The sequence below is a fragment of the Plecotus auritus genome, assembly GCF_963455305.1.
Source record: "Plecotus auritus genome assembly, chromosome: 7".
Classification (NCBI taxonomy): domain Eukaryota; kingdom Metazoa; phylum Chordata; class Mammalia; order Chiroptera; family Vespertilionidae; genus Plecotus; species Plecotus auritus.
In genome coordinates, this window is record NC_137774.1 from 140,530,007 (window position 1) to 140,550,545 (window position 20,539).

Genomic DNA, 20,539 nt, shown 5'->3' on the forward strand with positions numbered 1-20,539 from the left:
GACTCTACTGAAAGACAAACTTTAAATATTATGCCTGTTTTATTCCCTCTTCTATACTGTGTGCCATAAGATTCTTCCAGGTTAAAACTTTTCACCTCCCTGCCCATGGCTGGCAGAATGAACCTCCCTCCAGGAGACAGGAGATGTGGGCCAGGACAGCAGTGGGCGGGAGATACATACACTACAGAGCAGGCGTAGCAGCCCTGTTTACTGCTTTCCCGGACCAGGAAAGTGCCGTCTCGCTTCCCTCGTAGTAGGTTCTCAGCCTTGTTTCGGTTGCTGCTTCCGACATTCCAGGTCTTCTCGTCATGGTGGGGAAGATCCTCGTCATCCTCCACCAGCGAATATTGGCTGAGGAGGGAAGGGAGGAGGTTTCTAAGTGAGGTTCATTGAGCCACAAGCCTACCCTCACCTCTTCTACCTCGGTTCTGCCCCTCCTACAAGCAGGCCAGACCAGCGATCACGGGTCTGACTCAACCAGCCCTCCCTCTTATCCTGGGAGGGGAGCCTTCTAGGTAACTTCCCTGGACAAAGAGTCAGCATTAAGCTCAGGTACCTGGGCAGAGAGAAAGGTATTAAACAATCCTGTTTGTCCAGTTCAGATCAGGAAATTGATGGTCTAGGAGGACTGCCAGCTTTCAAATAATTCAAACAAAACATATGCTTAAGCTTCAAAAACATACTAAGCCTAATTCCGTTCTTTTTAAAAAACTGTTCCAAAAATATGTTGGGACATCACTGTGGACACAGTGTTGGAATGATGGGGGGAAAGGGGGGATCTGTATCTTCCCTCCCTAAACTTTCCCTTTAAATAATTCTGGATAATGAGACTGAATTTACACATTTTCTCCTACAAGATGTTCCAAACTCAGTAAAATTCCTCACTTGTTCTCTAAATAAGGCAAGTCATGCGTTTTCCTAAAATGAAAAAAATCCCCTGCTGCCTCCATCTGTGGTAACGACTTACTCTTCAGTGTTTTCATTGCCCAACCACTCGTTCAACTTCTTCTGCCGAACACCTTTCTGAGTCAACCACCTGAAAAAGAGTTTCAGAGGGGAAACGCATTCAGAACTTAGCCTTAATTTTAGCCATTGGCAGTCATTCCCTTGCGGGTTCCGTGCCCACCACTTACATCAAGTACTGGTCTCTTGTCTTTCTCAGTTGGATGAGGTCAGGCTTAATGCTGTTCATGCGCTTGTCAATCTCCCGATACTCAGCTGCCTGCTTCTTCAAGTCTTCCTCCAGTCTTCTTCTGCTGTCCACAATTTCACTGATCCGAGACTTTAACTTTTCATAATTATGCATAATCCTGCAGGCAAGAGAAACGCATCTGTGATCACCCGAGTTCATCATGAAGGTTTCCCCCAGTTTATGAAAAGGCTCCCCATGAAGCCCCAGCCATTTTTCTCAGGCAAGGAATGCTTTCTCTTCCTGTTGTTTTTTAAATATGCACAGCACAGAAAGCAAGATCATTTTTAAGCAGTTTAAGAATATTCTGGTTATCTCTAGCAGAACAAAGGAATACTCTTCTGACCAACCTTTGTATTTCTTTCTCATTGCCTTCACGTTTAAACTTTTCTATGTACTCTTTACTGTAGCGCTCCTGTGTTTGGCACTGTTCTTCAAATATTTTTATGGTTTCATTAAATGCTTCAATAGCTGTTCTTTTCATTTGGATTTCCTGCAACACAATATCAGTAAGACCATGTCACACCTTTCGTAGAACAGGTGATTTCTTATTGTGAGAGACTCCCATTATGATTATCTAGAACGTAAGTGCTTTGTTGGCAAGGTGGGACTCTAATTCATAGAACCCAGTAAAACACTATCACAAAAGCACACACTTCCTTTGGGAATTATTCCAGTCTATGGAAGATGACTACCTGACATTTTCCTAAGTTATCATGTTGGTTAAAGTCATGCCACTTGATCAGCAATTCATGACATACATGTTGCCCTCTACTCCCCCTGCCGGTCCCGATGTATGACCGCCTAGAAAAGATTAAGGCTCTAGGAAAACATTCCAGTGGCAATGCCTCTGTTCTTCATGGCAGAGTATATAATGGTCAAATCCCTATTTCTGATATTAGCCAAGTCTGTGGAACTTCCCATCTAAAAAGAATTCTTCAATCAAGAATTATGTCAAATCAACTTAAAACTCACAGTAACCTCTTCCTTTCTCTTGTAGACTTACTACTCTGATACTTATAGGCTTTATTTACAAGTAGAGATATAATGAATAAATTACTAGAATAATCGACAATGATTCACAAACAAATGAGCTCTCAACCTCACTGTACTGTAAAAACTCAACCTTTTTATCCTGTTTTTGAAGCTGACTAATACGTGTTAGGTTTTAATAACTAACACTTCTAAAATCTTAATGTGATTTTCACAGAAAACTCACCTGGGAAGTACGTGTATAGTCCTCATATAATCTATCATATTCCCGACTTTTTTCTTGAAATTGAGTGTTATATTCATGTAATTTTTTTCCTACAGCTTCGATATTATCTTCTTTGACAACTTGATCCTAGAAGGATTAGAGAGCAGAAGAAAAAGCAATTCAATTGATAAGGTATGTAATCAATTTAAGAACTATTTAACCAAATATCTGACGTGGAAAAATCCTTGGAGTATTTTATTGAACTATTCTGAAATTGTAATTTTGTGATTACAAGTACAAAGCTTTTCAACTTTCATTACATGCAATTCATTTGCTTCAAAGTGTTTCTAAGCATTGGAAGTACCTTATTTAAATAACATTTACTATGTGAGCATTTGATTACCTGTTGGTATTTGGATACTGGGTAAAGTAACTTCACATCCAGCTTGGGATTGTACTGAGCTAGAGATTCATTCCGGTAGTGGTTTATTAATTCAACCACAGAGTTGAAGGTTAATGGGTCCGAGAAGCCGTATTTCCCATCTCGGTGAAATATTTTGATTAATTTGTTATTTCCTCCTTTCCTGTAAATACAATATAAATATAATGGCATACAATTTCCTTTAAAGAAATGTGTTTTAATGTCAACTTGAACCACCCCAGCTTTACCTCTATTCTTTGACTCACCTTAGTGTAAGAGTATAATCTCCATGCATTTTAGTAGATGCATCTCGTACCAAAAAGGTTCCGTCAGCTGTATCTCGAAGTTTTTCATTCACTTCCTCCCTGACGTGAAAAGAACACAAGACAGTGCTTACCTCGAGGATTTAGTGATTATCTAAATAGACTTTAATTTTTAGAGCAATTTTATATTCACAGCAAAACTGAGCACGAAGTACAGAAAAAGCCTCTAACACCCTGCCCCTATAGATTTATACTTATTAATTACCATTTTCAAAGCTTAACAACTTATTCTTTGTTTATATAAAAAAATGTTACAAACTCCATCTCATTATTAACAGGTGCATGGGAGTTAAAAAAAAAATACCTACTTTCACTATCCGTATAACTTTGGTACACGTTTTTATTTTCTAACCAAAGATGCTAACAAATCAGCAAGCAAGTCATGATCCCAAAAAGATTTCCTCCCCACCACGCCCCCCTTAAAAAAAAAAAGCTAAGAATAAAAATGCCACTTTATTTTATTGTGTGTGAGATAATCGTATGAATTCTTAAGAGTTCTGCGTGACAGGAGTGCCTGCACGCTGCCTTGGGCAGTGCCACTCGACCCGGTGCCTCCCTGACATCTGCCAATAATCGAACTTCTCTGTGTGTAATTTCCGGTGGCACCAGCACCCACAGCTCTCCGTCGGCTCAGTGACTTCTCTGGGAGCCTTGGGAAGGGAATCCAGTATGCTTCAATGCTTATATTGGATGATATCCTAAAAATGAAACTTAGCAAGCTGGTGCTTTTCTTTCTCTTAACCTAAACCCCTCTATCTCTAGTGAAAACTAAGCATTTCTGTGGGCTTACCTCGAGATATCTCCCCAGTACCACTCAGCATCTTGTAAGGACATATTGTTATTCATACCGTTGTTGGCCACAGTAGTAGGTTTTGGTGGTTTAGGAGGCAGTGCTGTAGATTAAGGAGAAAGGAAAAAGTTGTTTGCAACCCCAAACTGCAATTAGACATTTAAAAATAGACCTAATTTCTTTAGATGAAAGTAGAGAGTGTGACATACAGCAATAGTTCAGAATTCCATGAAACATGCAAGATTGTTTTCTTCCAAAAAAAAAAAGATCAGAAATCTTTCAGAGTACAGCTCAAAGAGAAAAGAAACTGAAGAAAACAGCTTGGCGATTAATAAATGTGAATTTCAGAGTAAATCCAGAGTTGTGCCACTTTCTGCTTCTAGCTAGGTTCTAGTTATATTAAAGTTTCATGCCTGGTCAAATCCAGCTGAAGTCAGAAACCGTGCACAGTGAGCAGGAGGAACCACATGGGTTGGCTTTAATTTCTTCCTGTTTAATGATGAGAGACAAATTCAGCTTCTGCCCTCCACAAATGCTGGTGTGGCAAAGAGGCTCACCTACAGCAGTGTGTTTCCAGAGGAGAACTCGTATTTCTCATCTTAGTATTTCAGGCACTGTTCTGCCAAAAGCCACTTTAAGAAACTCATCTGTGACCTAAATCTCTTTAGTGTTAATATTTTATTGGAGAAATTGTGCTCTATATGCTGACTGATTAAAAACTATATTCCTCTTTCTCAATGTCAAATCAGTATTCATATACCAATTGGTGACAAATGAAAGGCTGTGGTATTTCTGAAATTTCTTAATTGGGAAATGGGCTAATAACATAGGGATAAAAATAATTTAGAAAGCAGAATAAATCCAGGATTTTTTTTTAGCTAAATTCTAAGTCATAAGTTTTAAAGCACAGTTACTATTTTAATTTATGTAAAATTATTTCAGGAGTTTATCAAGACTATGTGATAAAGACTAGGACTAAGGAATGGAGAGCCAACTTCTTTTCTCTTTATAGTATCCTAATATAAGAGACAGGAGGCAACATCTCAAAATTTGATTTAGAATAGTTTCCGGTCACCTAGAACTGAGTCGCAATCATTGCTACATTTTACATGCTTTCTAAAGTACCAAGTGCTATCCCCCACAAAGTACCACACTGCTCCCCTCCATTGGCAACAGAGAAAAGCAGCACAAAGGAGACATCAATTCAATTACAGGAACGCTATACAACAATACAACCCAAATAGCAAAAGATCTTAACAAAAGACACCAGTGAAAAACGGGCATTCCATTCATATCCATTCAAGTCAGAATAAGCATTTACCACATACAATCTGATCTGCCTGCTTCCACAGGCTACGATCAAATGAATTCTTACTAAATTAGAACAAATTAATAAAAATAGAATAGAAATCCAAAGAGGCTCTGTTACAGGAGTTGTCAAAAAAAAAAAAAAAAAAAAAGCCACAAAATTAACTAGCTTTCTACAAGAATACTGCAGTATTACCTGGTGGATCCATTTCTATATAAAACATCAAGTCTGTGCCACAATTTATATCTGTCTTAGCATATTCTAAATCCAGGTCTTCCATATTCCAAACAGTGTTGTACATTTGTGCGAGAGTTTCCTTGGCTGAGCTCAGTTATAAGAAAAGAGTCCGGCTTTCTTTGTAATGGTGCCTTGGAATTCATTTTAAAACCTATAAGGGGCTGCACTGTAACCTATTACATCACACAGCCCAGCCAATCAAGTCAGAAAAATGTCACCAGACCACTCCTGCTTCATCATTTCTCTTCTGTATCAGCCTTAGCACAACCCCAACCTCACTAAGCTACATTTAACAGAACTGCAACGTATACATGCTCATCATTTCCAAAAGCTGTTTAATTTGACTGTTCTCCTCCAGCAGTGAGTTTTCTAATTCCCTTTTTATTACTCCTTGCAGCTTGGTACGCTCCGCTCTTGGCAGGTTGACAAAAGCTGATATGCTGCAGCACGTAGCTTTTTTCCCCTAGTGCATCTGGGTTTTTAGATAGCCCGATCATTCCTTGGTTTAAAAATCTTACAAATGCATGAAAATGGTATATTTAAGGTATATTTTACAGTCCTTAAATACTTCCCATATATATTAAAAGCAGAAAGGACTCTGGATATTTAATTTCAGTCCTAAATAAAAACTTAAACACTGTCACAAGTGTGCCACATTAGAAAGCACAAGTACAAGGAAACACATGGGCAAACTCTCCTCCTCGACCAAATATTGCAAAGTCAAAACTACACTTTATGGACTAACACTGGAAATTCTTAACAGGAATGAAGAGGTCTATTGGCAGAAATAATTAACAGAACTGTCAATATCATTAATGAGAATTTTAATGTTACTGCCTAACAAGAATGGTCAAGGTAAGCTGTCTTCCAAATAGAAAGAGAACATATATATAAGAATGCAGAGGGGGAGAGCTGTCTTGGCAAAGTATTTCTCACCGGTGAACCCATCCTGGGATTTACTGTGTTAATACTGCTTGGGTGGGTGTGGGGATGATGTAATCACTTTTTTTTGGGGGGGGGGAAGGGGGCTTTTATCTCCTCTATCTCAAATGCCTCACACGGGTGAGGAATATTACTATTCCTTCTTAGCAGTACTTAATGTAAAGAAATCAATTCCCCTAAGCCTGATCATTAATCTTTTTTTCTTTAAAGCTGTTCTCTATATAATCCTGCTGCTCTTACTGGAGCCTAAGGTACATTTCCCCTTAAGAAATGGTCCCTCTTTGCAATAGGATGAGAGGGAAGGAAGGGGGGGGGGAAGCCCCCACCCCATGTAAATGTGGCTGATTTTAAAAACTATAGTGGGCTTTGTGATCTACACAGTATTTGTGTGATGACTGAAGAGCACAGAAGCCCTAAAAATTTACTCTTAGACGTTCTATCAACTTTGGAATCTTAAACTATATGAAAGAGCAGAGCAAAGGCAGGCCATTCTCCAAGCACTATTCACTCGAATCCCCTCTCTAGTTTAATTCATCTTCTCATTAACCATGAAGGCAGACTCAGCCTAAACCCTCCCACTCACTTTTCTATTTGCCTAAGAGCTTAAGTAAACCTAAACTCAAGTAAAAGTGGTGGTGGGGGTGGTGGTGGGGGTGGGGGTGCCCTCAATTAAGATTCAGAAAGAAATCTCTCAGTTTAATAAAGATATTGATGCCCTCCCCCCCCCCCCCCCCCCCCGGAAGGGAGACAGAGGGCCACATGCCTCTGGAAGCCCGTGGTGCAAACCAGGGCTGCAAAGGGAGCCCGTGTGGCACGGGGAGCAGGGAGACAGGTGATTTTCCACGTCTCTCCCAGGCCTGGCCAGGCACCAACTTCTAGCCCAGCACTGTGTACTTACGTCCTTCCCCGTTTCCAACCTACACCCCATCTTCCCCTCACACTGTGCCCCTCCAGGAAAGGAGTATCTCCCTAATCTGCCATCTGCCCTCCCCAGGGAGTGCTTCATCTCTTTCTCACTCACTCACACAGGAACCTTCCACAGAACTACAAAAACAAAACAAAACAAAAAAACACAAAAAACAAAACAAAACAAAAACAATAAAAAAACAAACAAAAAAACCCTAATGCAACAGCGAAGTGGCAGAGAAGTGCACAAATTAAAAGCAACTTACTTTGCAGGTTATGCATTTCAACGGTTTCTCTTTGAATGCGTGTATCCGACAATGAAAAAAAAAATCCAAAAAGCTATTCTCCAGCCAGCAGGACCAGCCCCGGAGGCTCCCCCCGCGGCTCTCAGGCAGGCGGTGCTGGCTGCCAGCACGCAGGACCCCTGGGACTGAAGGAGGATCGCGCGGCTGCACCCTCACCGGCTCCCCGCGGAGAAAGCGGCTGGACGTGGGCACAGTACCCGGGAGGGAAAAGGCACCGGCGCTCGCATGGCTCTCTCAGATAAAGATCGCGGCTTCATGATTAACTTGGGCAGGTTCAAATATTTGCTGAGCCAGGGATTTCGGGGAGGGGAGGAGAGCCCAAGTCAAAGTCAAAGTTGTCATCTGCTAACAAGTGGCCAATGCCAGCCCAACTCGCTCATTTTCACCGAGGAAATGAGAAGGCCATTGTGCGGGGACCTAAAATAGTCTCTCTAACTGGCTGCGGCAGCGCGCTCACTGGCTCGCCGGGCTCAAGTGGCCACAGTGAAGCGAGGCACTATGCGCAGCCAAACACAGGAAGTGGCTGAGCTAGTTCAGCAAAAAATAGAATCAAAGCCCTGCTTGTGAAGGCCTGAGCCCTCGGAATGGCCCAGAACACCATGCCTTGCTCAGTCCACCTCCTCCCACACACAAGCACAGGCAGCCCGCAGGTGTAACAGGAAAGCCCTATGCAGCAACTGGGGAGGGAACAGGTCTGAAAAATATTTTTAAGTCCTAGGGAAGATGACTCTAACTCTGCATAGACACTATGCTCCACGACCACATGAAGACTGAGAAAGAAAAAACCCCGCTGCAGCTATTTTTATAGTCCATTTCAACGTGGGCTGAAATGGCCACAGGGTTTTGTAATAATTAGGAGGAGTGTCTGCATCAGGTTCATGGGATGGCCTCATGGAGCAAAGGATGGGAGGGCAAGCAGAATGGAACACCTTTCTGGAGGATGTTTGTCCTCTATTTGAGAAAGGTGCAATGAACCAGACTTAATTAAAATTTGGCCTAAGAAAATTTTCAGTTGTATCAGCTTTACGATTACTCCAAGAACCAAAACACAATGTAAAAATCGCAGAATCATACCTTTAAAACCAGAAACTAATTCAGAGATGACTTCAAGCAATTCCCTCATACTACACACACACACAATTCTGACCAGAGGGGTAAAGAGGTTTGCACAAGATTATAGCAGGAGGACCAGAACTCCTTTTCCTCCACCCACTGGCCCTGCTCTTCACTTCCCTCTGCCAGAGAAAGTAAAAATTAACAAGTGAAACTGAAGCTAATTTCTTCTAAGCCACACACCAAAAACTTCACACTTGCAACAAACTGACTTTTTGTTTTCTATTTTTAGCTTATCTAAATTTTTAAAAAGCTATCTTCAAATTCTGTTTGGAGAAATATGGTTTTGGTCTCTAACACCCTCAGATTCTGTATGGGAAGGTGACCCAATGGTCACATGCAGGGATAAAGACTGAGGTGCTGATATAAAGTTGACACAGGTGGGAACCGGGGAGCCAGCTTCAGGATTACTTGCAACATCTGGGAAGTGCTGCTGCACTCATAGTGAAAGTGACTTTACAAACTTTCCGTTGGTGTGTGTAATAAGAAAGATCTCCATTTCTAATGAAAACAAAAACTGTGTGTAAGTGCATCTCTTCCAGCTCCTGCCCGCTGATGACAGGGACGCGTGGTTAGTTCAGGGGCTACCCTTGCATCTTGAGCAGCAGCATCTTGCTCTATTTTAAAAAGCCTTTCTAAAGCTAGAAAACTTGGAAACATCAGTCTCTTAAGCATACCTGTCTGGAGGCACATGATGATTCATGTCAAAACCTTCTAAGGTTAAAATGCTTTCTAGTCCAACAATATATTTTCTGTTTCAGAAGAAAATTATCCACTGGAAAGCAGTACACCCTCTACTTACAGAAAAGTCTTAAAATAGATTTGTAAACTTTGCTTCGAATTTCTCACAATATGCACCATCATCTACCATAGAGGTTCTATTATATTACTCAAAGTGTGAGCTAGGTCTTTTCCTCTTCACTTTTAGTGGTGGAAACGTGATCTGCAGGAAACATGCTCTTTATTAGCTTAAAAAGGGAGCCCTCTTGTGGTAGAACAGAGTCAGTGATTTCTGCTTAGGAAAAACCAGGCAAGTTTCGGTACTTTTCATTCATCTCATCTTATGCCCAAAATTTCACACAAAATAAACATAGGTGTCCAAATGTCACTTCATCTATATGATTCACTAACAAATAACTAATAAATCAAATGCACAGATGTCATAACAACGTAGGAAATATTTTTCACGTGGCTGCTAAGCTCTTGGAAGAAAACTTGTATGTTAATTTCAGCATTTATCTGAGACTCAAAGACTGAGCCACCCTGGAGAACTTACACACATAATTAAAAATAAACTTTAGCCCTCCAAATTCTTCAAGACAATATGTCTTACTAATTTTCCTTTTCCCAAAGTTTGGTAAAACTCATTTCCGAGGCAAAAAAATAGTTCATATTTCGCTTCTCAGCAGGTCCCTTAATCACTAAAAGTATCTTTGAAAGTTGTAGACCGAACACTGTATTCACATGTGCAAATCACCGTCAAATCGTGATTTTTTCACAACCACCATTCATCCTGCACAACTTCTTACCTGCTTTGGTCGGCTATCATTTCTGAACAAAAGACGACTTAAAAAAAAATACATGAACCTAAATCATCCTTTAAGGGTTAAATGAAGGCCTCCCTTTAAAATTTAACTTAAAACAATTTAGGACAAAGGGCCTTTTCAGGATGATGCAAACTCATCACTCCATATCTGGCTCTCTTAATGACCCCGCATGGAGAAGACTGTCCATTTGAATTTCTAAATAAACTCAGGTTTACATATGCGCAAAAATGACATTCTACCAAATATCTGAAAAGGTGCATCCACTGTTTAGTGAAGTAAGGAACTCCTGCCCTGTCATTTCCCCCTCAGCCACTGTCCCTGGAAACAGAAGGCTGCACTGTGAAATCAGAAGTAAGGCTGCACTGTGAAATCAGAAGTAAAACTGAGCTGTGAGCCAACATCCACACCCTGAAATGTTTCTTTTTCAGAGTACAAGTAAAATTTCCTATTTTTCAATACGTAACCCTGATGGTCTGCCTCTGTGTACTCCAACCCATCTAAATGTATGCATGCATTTTTTTTTCAAGGTTTAATTTCTCAACTTTAAAACAACCTCTAATGGCAGTCCACATTTTAAATAAAAATAAAAAAAAACAAATAAGAGAAAAGTAAAATTCTTTGAATGTCATTTCACTCTACCGTAGTGCTTGCTTTAGTCCTGGTTGAAAAGCAAGCCCAGAGAATTTAAAACAAGATTTATGAATCAGGCTCTTTAGGATGAATGTTTTGCAATCCTCCAGTGGTTAAAAATTAACTCTGACAGGTGTAAAAGGGCAGGGGGAGAAAGAGTCATTTATTTTCCTCTCTGGACTTGAGGTGCCATATCAGACTTCAATTATGCTGCATTAATATTTCTGAATGTATCCATGAAATCTGAAATATGTAAATACACTTAGAATGGGTTTCATTCAAAGGCAGCCCATGTTAACTGGTCTTGTTTTTACTTTAGTTGCCCTATAGCGATCTGCTTTAGCTACCTAAGGATTAGTAGGGTAAACATCACACAATGATTCAAGAAAACCTGCTGTTTGAGCTTGAAATGTGTTTAAGACCTTTAGTCACAAAGGGCTCAGCACTTAACACTATGCTTAACCCCTCAAACCTTAGTTTCCCTCCAGGAGGGGAGAAGCCTTGCATTGCAGGTTTGCTGGGTACATTAACAGAGGTGGTATGTGAAAGTGCTTTGAAAGTTGGGATGTTCATCAGAGGTTAAAAGACAGTTCGCTTGGATGATTATCATCCTGTGCCGTTCTATGCTAGGAAGAGCTCAAAAGGAGAAGCCTTTGTCCCTGAGAAATGTGGTTGAGCAGATGAGGACAAGGGGCTTCAGGGCAGATGCAGTGGATGGCACTGTCTGGGGCTGCTGTGCACAGCTGTACATTGTGTGCACTGTGTGAAGGCACCTGGCAGAGTGGCAGGAGGAACTGGCACTAAAATCCAGGCCCTTCCACTCGCCATGCCACGCAGAGGAAAGGGCATCCTACAAGGGCACCTTCCTCCCTCTCAGCATGCTCCCACTCCCCAGGCAGCAGCTGCCCAGAGAGTGTCCCTCTCACATTTGCATTAAAACCCCCGCAGGCTCCCTGGCCTGGGGCTTATCCCTGCTGGCTAGGAAGGGGGGTCAGAGGGGAGAACAGCCTCACAGGGAGACCAGTGAGACAGTGCTCACCAGGAAAGGGGAACAAGGGGGATCGGAGCTGAGAGTGAGGCAAGCTCTAGCAGGGCCTTAAAAACCAGAGCTGACACAACAGACAGCAGAGACCTACTGTAAGGTCGTGAGCTTCAGTACTACCACCTCACAGTTCTCACAACAACCCCAGGACAGAAGCATTATTCCAATGTCAAAGACCGGAAAACAGTTTGGAAAGGCCGAGTTACTTGATAACGAACTTGGCAAGTAAGTAGCAAGAGTTGAAATTCAAACCCAGCTCTACTTGACTCCCAGGTTCTTTCCTCTGCACAGCCGACAGAGGGAGTGATTCGGAGCCTTATGACAAGAGTTGTAAAAACTGCCTGTGGCTTTTTACTATCTGTGACCCAGAGGAGCAAATTTCACGTACTTTTAGTTGATTACTTGCTGGAGACTCAGAGGACTTCTGACTGGCCACTAAGAGCAGCACTGCTCACGGAGGCCCCACAGGCTTGGGCAGCAGAGCAGTGGAGTACAGCCCTCCACAGACCCGAGAGTCAGCACCCATGGGTCGGGTGATACCCCATGAAACCCTTAACCTCTGCTGGCTTCCCTTTTTTCATCTGTACACAAAGAGCTGGGCAATACTTTCAAACTAAGTGATGCTTTTATGATACTGTCACTGAAATATCTCCTGCTCTTTAGAATCTGATAAAAATATCAAGCCTATTTTTCTTTTTTAACCCAAACTCAAATCATCTTCTGTCACCATGTATTGGGCCCCCTTTACACATACCCCACACCCACTTCCCTCTGGTAATCACCATCCTGTTGTCTGTGTCTATGAGTTTCAGTTTTCTATTCCACCTATGAGTGAAACCATATGGTTGTTAGCTTTTTCTGATTAATTTTGTCAAGCCATTTCATTATTTCTGTACTTGGCAATTTATCTTGAATAAATCTTTGAAACTCCTTGAACTGAAATGTTATTTCTCCTACCCCTATTCAAACTGCTCCTTTTATTCAAAGCCCATTTCAAGTCTTATTTTTCCCATGAGCTTTTTCTGTCGACTCAATTACCCTAACAAGGTACCAATCACATCCCTAAAATTATTTTTGTACTTACAATACAAGCCCTTCGGTCTAGTGCTTAACTAGACACGATGTGCTAATGGATCCTGTTCGAACTGACACACTGCCTCTAACATCATCAGTTTTGCCTGTCCGTTCAAGTTCTATCTGGTAAAAACTATCAAAGATGTCTTTGTCCCATAATAATCTTGCTACCCCTTCCCACAAATATCATTCACGTGCTCATTTCTATCCACAATAATAAAGTTGTTGCAAATGAATAGATTTATAATCGCTTACGGGAACGCCTGGGTACTGTGCTTCCAAAGCCCTCTGGTAAGACCACGCGCTGGGGCAATGAGGGGCCTGGAAATGCCACATTCCTACCAGGCCATTTCTCTGACCCAGGGCCTCCTGCCAGTCACCTGCACTGGAGCCATTCCTGAGCAAAGGTGTTCAGGATGGGGTGTTTTTCCTGGGATGTGTCATCTATTTCCACAGGTGAGAGACACTAAAGCATCCGTTTAATTCCAAAGGGCCTAACAGCTAGGAGATATCACACAAAGGTAAAAATGGCTCACACCAGTGTTTAAAATGACTTGGGTTCATTTTTTGAATAGGCTGTGTGAATCCTGGGATGGTCTAGCAAATGTTTAAGGCTTCATTTATCTTTATTCAACAGAGCTGGTGGAAGTAATCCACCTTTGAAATTGGCACACCAATTTTCTTATAAACAAAATGTAGGTAGGGTCTATGATATATCAAGCAATTTTGTTTTTATTTTTAATCCTTACCCGAGGGTGTTTTTAAATTGATTTTGGCGGGGTGGGGGGCATTCAAACATCTATGTGAGAAATATCAATTGGTTGTCTCCTGTATACGCCCCATTCAGGGATCAAGCCTGCAATCTCGGTACACACCGTGCCCCTGACTGGGAATCGAACCTGCAACCTTTTTGGTGTATGGGATAATGCTCCAACCAACTGAGCCACCCAGCTGGGGCTATTAAGCACTTTTAAGTGTGTATTATGAAAATGGTTGCAGATGAATCTTTTCTTTGGCAGAATTCAGCAGAAACCGATAAAGACATTTAATCAGTTTACACCAGTCACTCATTAAACTCCACCACTGATCCTACTACACCCATATAGTAGAAATTCTCTAAAACTCCATGTGATAAATTCATTTGTGGGTGTCTGTCACACCCTGGCTGGCGTTTAGCTTCCATACCTCCCCTCTCCAGAGGGGGAGCCACTGAGAAGACCAGGATGGTGGTACCACCTAGACCTTCCCTGCAGCAGGCCCCGCTTCTCCCTAGGGTCTGAGATAGACCGCCACACTAGTCAGGAGGAAGTGAAAGATCAGAGCCCAACCTTTGGCCCAGAGATCTGCTTTCTTCCCCACTCGTGTGATTAGTTTAGGGAAGGCCATCAATGAATGACTAAAGTGCCATGTTCCAAACCTGTGCCGACCTCTTCTCACAGGGTCTTTCCAACACATCACTGCATTCTTTTCTGCTGAGCCCAAAGGCAACCTCTGAGCATCGACACAGAGCTCCAAGACCCATTAACAAACGACCCACGCATCACAGGAGATGAAATCTTTGGACCACCTCCTGGCCATCCTTGGTGACAGCTATCTCTGCAGTTTACCTATAATGCGAGGCCCCCCTGTGGAACATCTTGCTTGCTGTGATCTGGAACGCACCACACCTGACTTAAGTACCACTTCTGCTGCCTCCTCTGGAGACCATATTTTGGGCCTGTCCACAGAAGCCCTGCCCAATACCCACCTGGTTTTATCCCACCCGTACAGGCGGGTTGTAAGCACAGGCCCTCGCCTCTCTCAGTCTGCTCCATCCATGTGGAAATAACCAACCCTGGCCGTGGAACACCTCAATGAGCACAGCTTCAATCTCCACGGCTTGTCAGTGACACTGGGTTCCCATGCCTGCCCACACAGAGGTAAAGCTGGGCACTCTCATGAGCTACCTCTAAGGTTTTATTTAAATTCTAAGCATAAATTAAGAACATAAGCAACACCTTTTACTGGTCCTGAAACTTCACTTACAAGACCTTAATCACTATTTTAAATGGCCAGCTTTTAACCAGTATATGCAGCAAAGTATGGTTGCTTAGACTTTCCACAGTAGAAGAAAGTTTAAATTAAACCCACTGCTAACACAGTCTACATTTCCTGCTTTGTCAAATGGCTAATTGAACGCCAGCCTGCTTTCAAAAAAGGGCCTGGCTTGCTCTAATGTGCTGCAGTGAACTCCCTGGTTTCATGCTGCTTGCGTTCCTGAAAATGTTTATTTTGACAGACATTTCTCAGCATACCTGCTTCCAAAAAACACATTCCCAAATACTTTAAATTATATAGTAATTATAAATCCCCTACTTTCTACATATTAGAAAGACAAACTAAAATGTCAACAACTAAAATGACCTCCATAATTTATGCAAAACTAGAAGTATAAAAGTTGAGGGGAACAGAGAGCTCTCCCAACAAGCTCATCGAAAACCAAGATCATTTCAAATCCACACACACTGAAATATGGATGACACTGACCATACACACTACCATTCAGCTAGTGGGTCTTTAATCACAAGAACACATTATAATAGAAACTTATGCTATTTCAGATGAAGTCTAAAGCCACCATTTATCAGGCTCTAGAAACCAAACAAGGAGTGAATCTGGAAAGTTCAAAGGGCACTACCTGGTGCTGGCTGTCGCTCGCTCCATTCCGTTGAAATTAAAATTTCTATAACTTTTCGGAGGGGTTCAGCATTCTCAGAGCTACAGAAAAAAAGAGAGTTCCATTAGAAATCTTCTCCCTACCCAACAGACTCATCTTCATTTATACACATTCCAATGTAAATGTGCACATGGATCTGGGAACTAATATCTTTAGAGTAAGTGTGAAGGCGGATCAACCTAGGACTATCCCCATCATCCCAAAACACATGTTTCTCTTCTTTCACTCACCTGGCTGCTGGGAATCTGAAAAGCAGAGGGCTGAAAAGTTCTGAGAGCACTCCTGCAGTCAAGAGGTTCTTGCTGGAGCTTTGGGAGAGCTTGAAGAAATGTTTGAGCAAATACTGAAGCGTAAGCCAATACTGATGAGGTATGTTAGGTGACCTAATGAGCTTCTTCAACAGCTGGATATAGTCTTCGGAGCTTTGTACTTCTACAAGTTAAAAACAACAACAAAAGGAAATGAGAAAAGAATAAAAGGTATTTCTAGGTACCAGTGAATAAACACCTAAAAAATTCCTGTCCTTCTGGCTATGGAAGAAGGAGCCATTTAAAACAAAGTCATCAGAAGCAGCAGACAGTCCATTTGTCCTTCTCATTAGAAAAGACATTGTGAGAAAGTAGAAATCTCAAGTCAAATGGAAATGTAAGAAGTTTTTGGTGTAAAAAAAAAAACCCACAAAAGGTTCAGGGTGTGCTGGCAGAAATCTGCCCTCTACTGAGCAGCTGCGTGATTGGCTAATTTGCAGGAGCATCAGATAAGTATCACAGGTTTTAACTTTGAAGGTTACAAACCACAATTTCCTGTCCCCAAAGCACTTTAACTGAGCATTAGCTTCCAAAACTGAGTCCTCTTCCCTCGACACTTTTTTAATGGCCACTTGAAGACAATAGTAAGAACATCCCCAGCCACTGGGGCTCAGTCCCGGTTCCCTGGACCCAATGATGGTACCTGGAACACGGTGGCCTTCACTGATGCAGTGAACTCTGTTAATACTGATAAAGGTGAACAATTAGCCACTTCAACATGTGGACAGTTTTCCTAAGCAAACAAGGAACTGGGTCTTCTATTGGATGTTAATGGAGGGAGTTGTACTAATTCGAGTGCCGGTAGGGTGGTGATGTGGGGTCAAGAGTGCGGGGGTGGGGGGGAGCCGGGGGAGAGGAGGAAAGATTCCTACTAATATTTTCTAAAAAAAATCATCTCTTCATATGCAGACTATACAAGCATATCCACATCTCAATACATGTTCAATGAGGTTCTCCAAGAGAAAACAAACCTTGGGCTAAAGAAATCATTTCATTGTAAACAGCTACTGGAATGACAGGATTTGGTAGGTCCGAGAGATAGCGTTTGAAAGCATCTGCTAAAACTTGAACATCAACCGTTTCCAAGTCCACGGAGGCGGCATCTATGATGAAAACATTAAAAAAAATTCAGACATTTTATACAATGGTTGGGCCAATTTTCTGAATGTCTGACTTAAATGAGACATATGAAAGGAAGCAATAAGGACTAAAATGAGTTTCTCACAGGGGTTGCCCCTGGCATTTTAAACAATTTTCCTTTGTGTCAGTCTATCTCCAACACAGTGAGCACTTAGCATGATGGCCCTTGGCCATGATGCCAGGAGCACACTCCCAGACTTTGGGGCAATAAAAAATTGTTGTGTCTCTTCATTCATATGCTGAAGCCCTAACTCCCATATCTCAGAATGTGTCTATATTTGGAGATAAGGCCTTTAAACAGGTTTTAAGTTAAAATGAGGCCATTAGGGTAGGCCCTAATCCAATCTAACTGGTGTCCTTATAGGAAGAGGAACTTTAGACACACAAAAAGACACCAGGGGTGCACGCATAGAGGAAGCGCCACGTGAGGACACAGAGAGAAGGTGGCCATCTGTAAACCAGAGAGGGGTCTCGGAAGAAACCAAACCTGCCTTCATTTGGGACTTCCAGCCTCAAGAACTGTGAAAAAACAGGTGTCTATTTTTTTAAGTAATCCGGTCTGTAGAATTTTGCTTATGGCAGCTCTAACAAACTAATGTAGTCCCCAAAACATTTCCAGAGGGTGGTTTTGCCGATTGAGAGGGGTTTCACCTAGGGATGTCTAATCATACAGTAAATGCTTCCTAAAACCTCAACAGGAAAATGTAAAATGCAAATTCTTAGACTTCCTAAAATTTGAGTTGCTAAATACTGCATCTCAGAATTAATACAAGTTTAACCCAACAGAGTGACTGATTGACGCAGTAAGATACAGAATTTTAGCAATCTCAAGAATACCCATAAAAATAACCTGAGCATCTTTAACACATGTCCCCCTAATTCTGACAGGGTACTATGATCAGGGGATTACTAATCTAACCAGTGGGCTCTGAACTATCTCAGAAGACTAGTAAGATGAGCGTATCTGTCCAGCAAATCCTTCAGCTGGAAAAGAGGTCAGGCAATTCAAGAATGTGGTGATACGAATCAAAGCCACACTGAGTGCTTGAGAGAGAAAATGGCATGGTGCTCAGGAGAAAGAAGGGGTTCTGGGGCAGGAATGGCCATCCAGAAACAAGGGGCGTTTGGCTGCTGGTGAAAGATGCACTTGTGACATGAAGGGTAACTTGAAGAAAATTATCTGGAGACTCAATGGAGAAAAGGTGAGCTGATGCACAAAATGCTACATCTTTAAACTGATCTATTAATTGTGGTGTTAAAAATAAGTTGGAAAGCAGAGCTGGTTGGAAGTGAAAATAACACTTTTGGTCATTTGAATTCTAATACAGCTAGAAATGTGTGAGACATTATCCAGAACTAACGTAATGTGTGACTGACTGGATGAGGCTGGAGCCTGAAGAGGATGAGCAAGAAGATGTTTGAGCATGAGTAGAGGGTGGTATTCTGGATTCCGTGAACCAAGTGTGATGATATAAATCACTCCAGGTTGAGCCTGAAGCTACAACAGTTCCCTGGACACATCCTTATCATAATCCAAACTTGCCCAACTAAGTAGGCAGATTTTACAAAAGATAATAAACACCATAAAGCTCAAAAAGTTCATTTCATGGAAAATGTTGGCAGGTTTGACTAAAAGAATTATTAAACTTAAAAGGTAGAGTGTCAAAGGGTTAAATCACTTAAATGTCCTACAAAGAACTAACGAGAGACATCACATTAGATATGTCCCAAGCGTGGGAAAGGCGATCCTATGTCTTTGGATAAAGGATCCACCTACCTCGAAAGTAATGCAACTACTTACTAGTGGACTGTCAAGCAAAATTGTGTGTGAATCACTATGGGAACATTCCATAGCCACTGACTATTGGGCAAGCTGCTGCCTACCCCCTCACACTCCGCCCCATATGCTTCATTTACTAAGTCTCTTTGCCAGAAAATTATTACTTAATTTGTTCATCTAAAAAATGTGATAAACCATTGGGTGATGTGGTATAAACATCAAGACACTAAATATTCCACATGTCCCTCCATCAGGCAGGGTTCCTGCTGTCTTCTCTGCCAGAGCAGTGCTGATGAGCCACATCTCTATCATGACATGTCCCAGACAGGATGCTAATGGCTGTCTCCCTGCTGGACTGAGAGTACCTCAAGGGCACGGACTATGGCTCTTACCTGCTCCTCTAGCCTCTCTCAGTGCCCAGACCAGCACATAGAATGTGCCTGTTCAATGTTTGTGGACTAAACTATATAAAAAGGGAGTAGGGCTTTGGTAAATGAACATTACTCTAATACCGGAGGTGTATCCCAAAGAGCTTTAACCATCTTTGAATGAAATCGCCTTATTTTAAGTCTTTGGCAAACCCTTGCATCAGCCCACCTTATGTCAAATTCCACTAAAATTCATGACATAGTATGTTCTATTTATTTTTTTAATGTAACTTCTAAAGTTTCTTGGAGTTTCTGACCTCTGTCCTATGTTTTCTTTTTTGCATTGAAGCACTTCCAAGAGCCATCCATGACTTTCGAAGCTACCTAGCTGTACAATCTTTAGATCTGGGTTGGGGGAGTTCACATTCTCTCCCACCTCACTTTTCACCGAGTTCTACTCAAGACAGATAACCAGTAAACTCTCCACCGCTTCAGCCCTCCTCCAAGTGGAATGGCACCCCCTCTTCAACTGACCTCTTTGTTTGTGGCTCCCAGTTTTGCTGCCCCACTGCACCCCCACCAGAGATCTGGCAATGTTTGGAGACATTTTTTTTGTCACAACTGGAGGAGGAGGGCATCTAGTGGGTAGAGGCTGCTAACCATTCTATCTTGCATAGGATATCAAAGAACTGTTTATCCTAAAATGTCAATTATAGTACTGAGGTTTAAAAGGCCTAACTTTTTAAAAACTGAGATATTATATTAGTTTTAGGTGCACAACAAAATGATTTCTATTTGTATATATTGTGAAATGATGATCACAGTAAGCCTAACTAACAAAAATTGTTTTGATGAGAACTTTTAAAGAAAAAACCTGATTCAGGTTAAGGAAAACCAAAATAGGAAAAAATTCACATAAGACAAGAACAAAATAATTCATTTTAGGGCAATATAGTGGGAACATAAGTATAAGAACTTTTGGAGTCAGAACAATTTGGGTGCAAGTTAGAGCTTTCAATCAGCAATAACTGATGCTTAAATCGCAAGGTTAAAATGTGGGTGAAATAAGAGAACTTAGTAGTTGATAATAAAAGTGAGCTGTAGTCTTCCAGTCTGTCCTTTTCAGACACTGGCAATTCACACTGTTGATTAAAAGATATGTTTCTGTTTAGTGTAAGTGACTTATCGCTGAGCTTGTTCC

At 41.6% G+C, this 20,539-nt stretch overlaps 1 protein-coding gene across 5 annotated transcripts in view; it reads right to left on the reverse strand.

Moving 5' to 3' along the window:
• The window catches only part of PIK3R1 (phosphoinositide-3-kinase regulatory subunit 1), an 83,856-nt gene that overhangs the window by 3,036 nt on the left and 60,281 nt on the right, over positions 1-20,539 (reverse strand). For 3 of the 5 annotated variants that reach the window (XM_080677149.1, XM_080677148.1, XM_080677150.1), the window contains 11 exons: positions 17,022-17,153; positions 15,973-16,174; positions 15,704-15,783; positions 3,922-4,024; positions 3,075-3,173; positions 2,791-2,971; positions 2,409-2,534; positions 1,540-1,682; positions 1,134-1,310; positions 968-1,036; positions 181-351 (listed from right to left, as the gene is read on the reverse strand). In XM_080677149.1, coding sequence (XP_080533275.1) covers positions 181-351; positions 968-1,036; positions 1,134-1,310; positions 1,540-1,682; positions 2,409-2,534; positions 2,791-2,971; positions 3,075-3,173; positions 3,922-4,024; positions 15,704-15,783; positions 15,973-16,174; positions 17,022-17,153 — 1,483 coding nt within the window. Of the gene's footprint in view, positions 1-180; positions 352-967; positions 1,037-1,133; positions 1,311-1,539; positions 1,683-2,408; positions 2,535-2,790; positions 2,972-3,074; positions 3,174-3,921; positions 4,025-5,425; positions 5,845-7,581; positions 8,097-15,703; positions 15,784-15,972; positions 16,175-17,021; positions 17,154-20,539 lie in introns of those variants that run through there. The other 2 variants (XM_080677152.1, XM_080677151.1) reach the window with 2 other exon arrangements.